The sequence below is a fragment of the Cricetulus griseus genome, chromosome 2 (assembly GCF_003668045.3).
Source record: "Cricetulus griseus strain 17A/GY chromosome 2, alternate assembly CriGri-PICRH-1.0, whole genome shotgun sequence".
Classification (NCBI taxonomy): Eukaryota; Metazoa; Chordata; class Mammalia; order Rodentia; family Cricetidae; genus Cricetulus; species Cricetulus griseus.
Window position 1 is genome coordinate 7,463,138 of NC_048595.1, and position 10,603 is coordinate 7,473,740.

At 56.1% G+C, this 10,603-nt stretch overlaps 1 protein-coding gene across 1 annotated transcript in view; it reads right to left on the bottom strand.

Annotated features, from left to right (window-relative positions):
- The window catches only part of Casz1 (castor zinc finger 1), a 51,183-nt gene that overhangs the window by 8,781 nt on the left and 31,799 nt on the right, over nucleotides 1-10,603 (bottom strand). The window contains exons 3-12 of the mRNA XM_035441000.1: nucleotides 10,458-10,603; nucleotides 9,372-9,440; nucleotides 7,818-7,908; nucleotides 6,933-7,097; nucleotides 5,469-5,641; nucleotides 4,383-5,230; nucleotides 2,401-2,536; nucleotides 2,093-2,156; nucleotides 790-944; nucleotides 567-689 (exon numbers count right to left, since the gene is read on the bottom strand). The exon at nucleotides 10,458-10,603 is cut by the window's right edge and continues 689 nt beyond it. Of these exons, the coding sequence (XP_035296891.1) occupies nucleotides 567-689; nucleotides 790-944; nucleotides 2,093-2,156; nucleotides 2,401-2,536; nucleotides 4,383-5,230; nucleotides 5,469-5,641; nucleotides 6,933-7,097; nucleotides 7,818-7,908; nucleotides 9,372-9,440; nucleotides 10,458-10,603 (1,970 nt within the window). The remainder of the gene's footprint in view (nucleotides 1-566; nucleotides 690-789; nucleotides 945-2,092; nucleotides 2,157-2,400; nucleotides 2,537-4,382; nucleotides 5,231-5,468; nucleotides 5,642-6,932; nucleotides 7,098-7,817; nucleotides 7,909-9,371; nucleotides 9,441-10,457) is intronic.

Consider the following 10,603-nt stretch of genomic DNA (forward strand, 5'->3'; position numbering starts at 1 on the left):
CCTTCAAGAGATTCCCAGGGTGGAGGACTCTCAGTGTTTGGTAGGCTATAGTGCAGCGGCTGGAAGGAAACCCTGACGCCGGGCCTAGAGATGTCCGGGGAACTGTTACAGGCCTCGCTGGCTGCCACTGCTTTTTAACTCTATGGAAACCACAAAGTCACTGCAATCCAGTAGGTCACAGGAAATATAAAGGTCTCACATGTTGCTAGAAAGGCCTTCATTCAGGAGCCCTGCCCTGGATCCAAACCAAGTCTTTCTAGCTGGGCTCTGGCTTTTCTAAACACACTTTTGGGGGCACCTGTGCAGGGTCGCTGGCCCCACTGGTTCGGGCAGGTAGCAACTGGTGCTCTGGGGCTATGTGCAGGAGGGAGGGAAGCCTGCCCTCCTCCTTGGATAGTGCCTATGACAAAGCCAGGTCTGTGGCCTAGTGATAACTGCACCGGGATATTGCTCGGAGGGTGGCTAGAAGCCTGTGATACTCCCATTCCCAAGCAGCCCAGGGCCCAGCATGGATGGGCTGTTTAAGGGTCACCCCGACCCTCTCCATCCCCCAGACCCTCACTCACTTTGCGTGCTTGATGGCCCCGTCCAGGGTGCTGAAAAGTGCGCCACATTCCTCCACCACACAGTGGAAATGGGCCTTGTGGAGGAAGTCACACTGGGCATCACAGAAGTCCTTGGTTCCAAACCTAGTCAGAGGAGCTCGCCAGTTAGAGGTGGGCCCTGGCCACCAGGGTGGGTGAGAGCAAGACCCCCTGTCCCCTACACCATTCTCTGCCGAACCCTCACCTGCGGAGATACACCTTCCAGGGCTCTGACAATTTCTCTTGAACCAGTGCCTTCACAGCCTTGCCCAAGAAAGGTGAGGGCTCCACAGCGGGACTCCCCTCCACTTCTGTCTTGATGTTCAGCAAGTTGCCCAGGCTGGGGTTGCCCTGAGACATCTGCAAGGACAGAGGTACGCTTGGTGCCTGGGACCCTCAGGACAGACAATGCCTGTCCTCCAGACTGCCTGAGTCCTGTGGCTGGCGCTGGGAGCAGAGAACACACATACTCCTTTGGCCTTGGCTAGAGAGGAGGCCCATCTGAAAGACTGTGGCTCTGGTCCCCTGGAGGCAGGGCCTCAGGCAGCAGAGGCCTGAGGGAGCCATCATGCAAGCTGAGGTCCATCTTTCCCTAGACTTAGCGCTCCCTGGTTATTCTCCTTCCAGAAGGTATTCAAAAAAAAAAAAAAATGCAGGAGGGTTGTGTGTGGGGGGGTCTACTAATTTCTTCAGAACAAAAGCCACAAAACAGAAGAGGGAAATAGCAAGCAGATTTGCTGCTGCTAATGTGGAAAGGAAGCTGGTAGCTTCTGAAGGAGAAATGCGAGGGGTCGGGGCAGTGGCCAGGAGGGGAAAGGACAGCAAGAGAGCGACCAGGAGAGGGCGGGCAGCAGGCCTCAAAGCCGGAGCTGCTGCGCCGTTGGTGCCCAGCTGGAACCCACCCACCACATGAGGTCCAGCCCAGACCCAGCTCCGTCTTCAACCCAGTCACTTGTGTACAGTAACCAAATTAATCTTGCTGCGGTCAAATTTATCATGTGAAGGGGAAAATATATTTGAGATGATGTATAATTTACAAAGACCCTGCATTATTTAAAACAAATGTTCTGGAGCGACCTCTCCGGAAGACGTCCGAGACCATTACTCAAGCCGAAAAGTGGAAATTGATGCCTGGGCTCTCACTTTAGGCTCTCCTCCCCCACCCCCTTTTTAAACAAACAAAAAAATATATAAAATAAATAAATAACATTAATAACGGAGGGCCAGAGAAGTTGGAGGGTTCCGGAAAAGCTTTTGGAGCCCTCCATCCGAAGGGAAAAAAAGGTGTCAGGGGCTGAAATATATTTCTTCAGCCAGTTCATTAAATTAATTTGTAAGCAGTGGCTCTGAAATTATATTCGATGAAAAATGGCCTCAAAATTTAAATGGTACAAACTCATCTTATTAGAGGGAAAACATTAAAAAACAAACACATCCCCCCAGCCCCCCAGCACAGCTTTAATTTCTCTGGGTGGGGGAATGGGAGGCGTGTGATGGATGGTTCTTACCTTATTCATAAGCGACGATAAAAGAGATGAATTTGCGGGGACTGTGTGGCCATTTGATTCATTGCTAGAACACACAAACCAAGGGGCTTCAAGTCAGACATCCGTGAGGCCAGGCCCAGAGGCCCTTCCCTCCCAGCTAGCCAGCCCAGGCTCTGGGGCCTTGACTCTGCCATGACGGCTTGGTGGCAGAGTGAACCGTGGACTCGAGGGTGAGCTCGGGTCCCCAGGGCTAGCTGAGAATGCAGGCCCAGGCCACCTCTCAGGGGCCCAGGCCAGCTTTTCCGGGAGTTTCTCTGGCCTTGCCTCACCTGGGCTCCTTCACAGTCAGGTCTAGACTGCGGTCTTGGGAGGCCTCGTGGGGGCCTGGGGTGGCAGTACTGTCACCGGGTTCCTGCTTCACCTGGGTCTGGGGGAACTTGCTGGGGGTGGGCTGCTGCCCACTTCCTGCAGTGGAGGGGAGGGAACATGGGATCAGAGGGGCTCAGGTTTCACACAGGCACCAAATTCTGGTGCCCCCACCCTTGAAGAAAGGGCAGTGGGCCGAATAGGCAGCCCCACCCCCACCCCCAGGACTAGCTGCTGGTCAGCCAATCCTCCTGCTGATGTGATCACTTGTGACGCGCGTACCCCTGTGTGGCGATTCTTCAAGTGATAATTATTGCAAAATTATGTCAAAGTTGTCCTGGCTTAGGGCCTCCTGGAGGAGGAGGGTGGGAGGCTGGGGAGGGGGCCTGGGCAGGGACAGGGGCCCTTCATTTCCTCCACCAACTGTCACAGTCCATTTGTGGGGCTGCCGCTTACGCTTTTATTAAAGACTCTGTTAAGGCTGAGGGAAAGTGGCAGATCTGGACTGGGAGCGGCCCCTCCATAGTCCCTGCCCACTGTTGCCCAGGCGACAGTCCTGTCTGCACTGAGCATGCCTGAGGAGGGCATCTGCTATATCAGGGCTATCAGGGCTGACGGCCAATCAGGGTGGTTCAATCTATGTGACCTCGTCTGTCTGTCAGGCTGTCCAGGGCAGAGACTCCAGGCCTGCCCGCCTGCCCACCCGGGGTGCCTGGCTGGGTATGAGGGGGAGCTTGGTGGGAAGAGGCCACAGGAGGCTGGCAGGGCAGGGGCAAAGGAAGTTGCTGACAGGATGGTGTCCAGCGAGCCTTGCTCCATAGTCCCCAAGTGACTGAAATACTAATTTGCCCCAAGGCCTTACAGCTTACAGAGAGCTGCTCCACAGACAGAGAGTGACATTTTATTAAAAGCAAAGGGAACCAGCTCCCTCTCCCCTTTACCTGCCCTTCCTTTGGGGGCAGGAGAGGGGGAGAAAATTTTCTAGGGAAAAGAAGCAGCCGGGCAGTCTGGCTGCAGTCTTCTGTGGCCCTACCTGCAGGCCACTGGCTGGAGGATGTAGCTAAAGCCAGACTCCTCCCAAACTTGGAGTGGAAGACATGGGTTCCAGACTGGGCCAAGAGCAGACTACATTGGCTCCTTAAGTCACCCCCCCCCCAGCTCCGGAGAAAAAGCCCAGGTCTCCTCCCCACCTAGCATCCTCAAGAGGTGGCATCACAGCCCCCGTGGGTGGAAGGGACCCTCAGTCTTGGCTGATTCTGAGATGGTTTTGGATGGGAGCAGTGAGAAGGCTGGACAATGACAATCAGGCTGCTGAGGATATGCCTGAGGGCAAATCTGTCCCTGTGCCAACAGTTCCACAGGGTGGAGCTTCTGTCTCTGTCCTCAGCATCCAGCTCAGCAAGTAGCCATGGAGCCACTCTGGGCAAGCACCAGTGGTTGGTGGGGGAGTGAAAGGAGCCATATCCCAGGTGTGAGCTGAACTCCTTCCAGGAATCCAGCTGGCACTGACTACCCTCGGGGAGAGAGGGGCAGGGAAAACAAACAGCCAAAACCAGAAAAACGACCTCCCAAAGAAAAGGAAGAGGAGGAGGGAGGGATAAGAGAGAGGAGGACAAGGAAGAAAGCCTCTCTTGGCCTGGGGATGCTGTCCCTGTATGGGATGCAAATACCCATCCCCTGGGCTCATGCTCTGTGTCAGCTAGAGAAGATCCAAGAGAACAGGGGACCTGGGATAGCTCTGATCAGGGACTCATGGGTGACAGAGCCAGTGAGACCTGAAGCCACCAGGACACCCAAGTATTCAGAGACAGGGACTACTGACCCTCTCCACATATAGAAAAGTCTCTGAGTATGTGGAACAGATGGAGACAGAGAACAGGCTGAGTACTGAGAGCTACCAGTTTCCAAGTGTGCTTGTTTACTGGGCAGGGCCCAGTCTGCTCACCTGGGTCAAAGGTGGCAGAGGGTTTGAGGGCGGCCGCAGCCAGTCTAGCCATCATGGGTGAGATGAGGCCTTTGCTCGCAGAGATCCTTTCCATGATGGAGGCAGGGGGCACCGGGAGAGAGGTGGCAGCTGTGGGGGCTGAGTCTACAGCTCCGGAAGCCACCAGAGCTGGCATATCAGGGGTTGCTGAAGCTGTGGCCACAGAGGACATGGCGCCCAGGAGCCCTGGAGACCCCACAGGCAGTGAGGAGCTCCCACGCCCAGGAAGGAGAGGGAAGTAGGGTGCAGTTGTGGGTAGGCCTGAGTTGGAGAGGGCCAGTGCTAGGGGAATGGAACCAGACAGGCCCTGGGGCAGCAGGCCTGCCATCTTGGTATTGGGAGGCTTGGTGGCACTGGGTACGGCCTCGGCGGTGGTGGCAGAAGCTGCGGCGGCCAGGGACGCAGAAGATTGCTGGCTGGTGGGGGAGGCGCTCAGACTGGAGTTCTTGCTGCTCAGGGCAGAGAAGTCCACGAGGTCGTCATTGCTGGACTCCTCGTGTTCCGTGTCCTTGGTGCCCAGCAGCGAGGCTGGCAACCCCAGGGCGCCTGAGGAGCGGATGTGCCGGCGCTCGTGCTTGCGCTTGTGTGAGGTCATCTGGCTGGTGGAGGTGAAGGTGAAGCCGCAGCCCGCACGAATGCAGTGGAAGTGGTTGGTGGCCTTGCTGTACACGCAGCCCTCGTACTTGCACTCCTCGTATTTGTAGAACTTCTTGAAGCCATCCTTGGCGTAGGCGTCATCCTTGATGTGGTAGCTCTTGTGTTTCTCAATGTCACACTTGTTCTTGAAGGTAAACGTGCAGCCAGGGCGCCTGCATGGGACATGAGGAGACTGACACACGGTCTCACAGAACCCACAGGAGGCCCTGCCCTGACTGTCCCATGCTCTGGAAGGAGTGGTCCCTCACGGGAAGACTCAGGATGGACACCAAGGCAGAGAGCTATTAAGCAGCCCTGACCACTCCTAGGAGGTGCAGGGCTCTGGTGACCCACGCGTCTGCTTCCTTCCTGGTGCCTCCTCTTCCGGCCTTCAGTGGGCCACTCACTCACCTGCAGTGGAAGTGCGTGGTCTTCTGTCCATAGAACTGGCAATCGGCTGTGCCGCAGTCCTCGGTGGCTCGGAAGCGCTGGAATCCATCATTGATGAGCTGGGTGTTCTTCTTATGGAAGTTTTCGTGGGTCATCACGTCTGAGGTGCTCGTGTACACCTTGTTACAGCCCACCTGCACAGGCCACAATCGTGTAACCTTGTTACACCCCACCTGCACAGGCCACAATCGTGTAACCTTGTTACAGCCCACCTGCACAGGTCACAATCGTGTAACCTTGTTACACCCCACCTGCACAGGTCACAATCGTGTAACCTTGTTACACCCCACCTGCACAGGTCACAATCGTGTACACCTTGTTACAGCCCACCTGCACAGGCCACAATCGTGTACACCTTGTTACACCCCACCTGCCCAGGTCACAATCGTGTAACCTTGTTACAGCCCACCTGCACAGGCCACAATTGTGTAACCTTGTTACACCCCACCTGCACAGGCCAGAGTGTGGTTAAGGGGTGTAAGTCTGTCCTTCTGGGCCAACCAAGCTCCACGGCTGGAGACAGGGCCGTGGGGCTCCACTCAGGCGAGGAGCACCTCCAAACCTCAAAGTCCTCAGGCTAATCCAGGCTCTAAGCAAAGAAAACCTCCAGTGACCCTCCAGCCTTCCCTGGGAGTGACTGGCATCTGTCTGTAGAGTATTGGGCTGTCTTCAGACCCAATATACTTTCAGGCCCAGATGAGGGTCCCACCTTCTGGAGAAATGAGGTTTGGGTCCTAGTTGGTGGCTCTATCTCTAAAGCCTTAGGATTGGACAAGGACTGCACCCTGGAGGTCACCTTTAGCTCTGTGACTTCCTTAGTGGATGGCTCCTGGGCACGGGGCCCTCCCACCCACTGCAGCTGGGCCAGGCAGGCAACGTTGCCATATTGAGTAAAAAGCAGTGTCTCTGAGCACCCTGAAGGCTGGCCTGTGCCAGTGTCTGCACCATCTCAGGCCCAGAGGGTGGCCCCCCCCTCGCACCAGGTTGTTTCATAGAGGCCATAACAACCTCTGACAAGTACGGGGAGGCACGCAGGCTGCTATTTGCAACCCAAAGTTGCTCCTCCTGGGCTTGACACCTTGAAAAAGCCCAGACTCAGCGTGGCATTAAAACAAAGAATTAAACAAAAACCTCTGTAGGAATCATTTGCAATGCTGCTCTTGGTGTTAAAGCCCAAAAAATGTCGGTCTATATAAACAGCTCACTGAATTTCCCCCACACCAAGTATGGCAACAGGGAAGGCCCCACCCTGACCACCAGACCTCTGAGCTTCTGGGACTCTACTCCAGTCACCCCTATCCTGGACCGAGAGAAGAGGAGGGTCCTGACCAGTCAGGCCTGTGCCTGCTGGGACAGTCCTGCCTCTGGGGTCCAGGGCTAGCAGGAAAGTTCCAGACCCCTCAGGCTGCTGGCACAAGCAGGCACCTGCATGCAGTGGTAGTGGGTGCTCTTCCCATTGAGGTGGCAGCCGTGGTAGTAGACGCTGCAATCGTCCAGTGGGCTGAAACGCATGAAGCCATGCTGCAGGGAGTTGTCTCGTTTCTTGTGCATGTTGTAGTGCCGGATCACGTCCTGCTTGCTTGTGAACCTCTGCCAGGAAAGAGCACCAAGTTGGCAGAAGCCCGCGCCCCCAGTCCCTGTGCCAAGAGTGCTTGGACCAGGGCTGGCCCCAAGGGCCTCGGGTCACCCTATATATAACCCTGCTAAGGATCAAGGCAGCCCAGACTGCCCAGCCAGTTCCCGGCACACTGGCCCTTGGCGGGAATGATTCCAAAGACGCAGGAACCACAGTTCCTTCCCTGACCTCTCTCCGAGGCTCCCAATGGCCACACCCAGGAGCATAAAGATGCTCTAGACTAGCCTTGAAGGCCAGGGCTCTGGTGGGTAACGACATGTTCCACCTAGTGCCCCCTGCACAGGCTGAGTAGGCAAGCCAGAGGGAGAAGCCCGTGCAGATAGCCCAGCTCTGCACTGTGATCGCAGCATTTCATCTTGAAATGAAGCAGTAAGAACAACCTCTGAAAGTCCTGGGAAGATAGTTCCCTAAGGGAGGCAGACGGATGGGGTGGGTCCAGCCCTGGTCCATGGCAGGCTCCCAGTGAAAGGGAGCTGAGATTAGCACCGCTAAGACATCAATGGCTACTGCAGACCCTATTGGTTACTTGCTTAGCAGGAGCGTTGGGATGCAGACTGCTGGTCTGAGCTCTCTGCCTATCCGTGTGAAATGCAGGGGGCTAATGGAGGACCCTCCCGCCCCACCTACTTCCAGCAAGAGTCCATGCTGGCAGGTGAGCCATGTGTGGTGCATACCTGGTAGTTGCACTCTGGGTCCAGGCAGTGATAATGCTCTCGGTATTGGTAGGCGCAATGGATGTGGCCACAGTGTTGACTCCCTGAGAACCTGAAGAGGAGTGAGAGGGTCAGATCCATCTCAGGATCCATTCTGGATCCCAGGCCTGAGCAGCTATTTCTGCCTAGGCCCCCAAAGATGTTCTTCTGGGGTTTAGAGGGCCTGGGTGGAAATATAGAGACAAGGGTGAAATGGCAGAGGTTGGGAAAGCCAGAGCCAGGAATTGGGCCCTGTCAGGAAACCCAGGCCTACCAAGCTGCCTAATTGCCAGTGCTTGCCTGGAAGGCAGTGCCAGATGGAGCAGAGGTCGGGGGGACAGCATCAAATCAGAGTAACAGATAGAGCAGAGAGGGACCCTAGAGCCCCACACTTTGGAAAGTAGTAGCCCGACCAGCTCGCCCCCTCACCTCCCTGCCAGCTCTGACCAAGGGGACCCTGGCTGGGCCAACTCTGGGATGCTGTACGAGGTGTTGAAGGCTCTCTCTCTGTTCTGGGCTTTTCCTGACACTTGAAACAGTCCAGAGTTATGAATTTTTAAAGCACAGCATCTGTCTGGCTTCCAGAGGCAGGGAGCTCACTTTTCAGCCAAGTGCCTGGACAGGAGCCCTGGACCGCCGGCCACTAAATGGCCCCTCTCTGGGCCTGGATGTGCTAGGGTGTGGCTCTCACAGCCTTGGCGATGGCCAGACAGGGCCAGCCACTCTGGGGAAAGCCAGCCATGACATCCTTGGGGAAGGCACTTTACTCAGCCAGCCTATCCCTTTTCATGGGTGACGCACAGTATGGGTGGGGAGAAACCCCACTGTACAGGGAAAGCCACCGGCAATAAGTATTTCAATGGAAGCTGCCAAAAGGGCCATCTGCCGAGGCACTAATAGCAGTGACAGTGTGACAATAAAGAGAAGACAGAGGGTGAGGAAGAGCATGGAAGACCACGGCAAGACAGATGCTGCCAGGGCACGACCCCTGCCACATGTCCCTTGAGAGGCTTGATTTGGGGAATGTGTGGAGATGAAGCTTCATCTGCCAATCCTGCATCCTTCAGGATGGATCTAAAGTCTGGCTTCATCAGAGTCCCCCATCTCCCCGCTCCGCACACCCCTCCAGGGTGGGGGTCCCTGCAGGCCATGGCAGGAGAACAACTGCCTGTTTCCCTCAACCCCAACAGCTCTACTGTGGTCTTCACTCTACCCAAGGCTCCACGTGAAGGCAGCACCCAGGTCAGCCATAAAGGGGCCCCATGCTCACCTGTGGCAGGCCTGGTACCAAGCCTTTTCCTACAGCCCTACTTGGGTTAGAAGTTGCCTGTGGACTGCGCTACCATAAAAGGGGGAGGGTCTAAGATGGACCCAGGAGCAGCCTCTCTGGGGAGGTGAGAGACAGAGAAAAGGGATGCAGAGAAGGCAGCCTCTTGGCCTTAGGGATGAGCTAATACATAGGTGGTCCCACAGTCCTTGGGCATGCCTGCCCCCCTGCCCCCACCTCTGTCCACAGGCTCCTCCCCAGGGGCCTACCTGGCAATATATTTCTGGTAAATGTTTACATCTTCGGTGACAGCTGGTTTATCTGTGGGCAATCCGTTCCTGGTAAGACACACAGGGCACAGCCGATTAGCGGACTGGGGTGGCCTCAGGCCCCAGGAGCGTCTGATGGGCAGCTCCCTGCCCTGGGCCCTGGTTCCTCTCTCCTGGGCCCTGTATCATCCTGGCCCTCAGGGTGGTACTGCAAAAGTGTGTTGGCAGAAGCCCAGAGGCACTCAGTTAGCCCACCTCTGACAGGAGTGTGTACTACCCTGAACAGGTGGGGCTGGAAGGCCCAGCCAGGCCTACAGTTAGCCTAGGTGGAAGCCAGGGCCTGAGGCCCCCAGCACACAATGAAAATAAGTGGGGTAATGGCTGAGGAGAAACACCAGACAACAGAGAGGGGCAAATGAGGAGGATAGAACTAGACATATGTGTAGGGTACTGGCATTCACCATCCCCCACTCCCAACCAAAGGGATCTGACTGGATGTGCCTGGTTCACAGCCTCCAGGACCTGCAGGCCCCAAGCTGCTGTGGCAGACACAGCTTGAGGGAAGGGTGTCATTTGGTCTCACAAGATCCATTGTTTCACCATCCAGGCCAGTCTTCTATCCCTGGAATATGGTTGCCACCTAACCCCCACCTAACTTCCTGCCTTTTCCATGGACCAGGCTCTGAACCAGAAACCAAGGCCACAACCTGGACCCCAGCCCCCAGCCCCGCCTCAGAGCAAGTTGTATCTACCAACCACAGTCTGCATTCAGCCCTTGTGGCAGAAGGCAGAGGGAACAGGTCACAGCAGCAGAGGTTAGTACACGAGGAAGGCAGAAAGGGTTGTGGCATGTGACAGCGTGAGGGTACATAGGAGACATGGGTCATTGCAGGTCTCAGATCAGTGCAAGAGCAAGTGTGTGTGCGTGCGTGTATGCGCGCATGTGCAGGTGTGCACATACATGGCAGTCTGAGTTGCACAAGGGGCTGTGTCCACCACAGTAAGTTTTGCAGGTAAGGAGTTAGACCTCCCTATCTGGTCTGGCCCCAGGGTTCATGGAGGCAGTGGGGGTGGGGGGCTCCTTACTTGACAGTGGAGACAGTTCCCGTGGTGATGGAGTCTGTTTTGGAAAAGGTTGACTTCAGGTACTCGGGAGTATTGAAGGACAGGGAGGCAGGTGGCTCAGGTCCTGGCCCAGGTGCGCTGGGAGCACTGGGCACACTGGTGAGGGA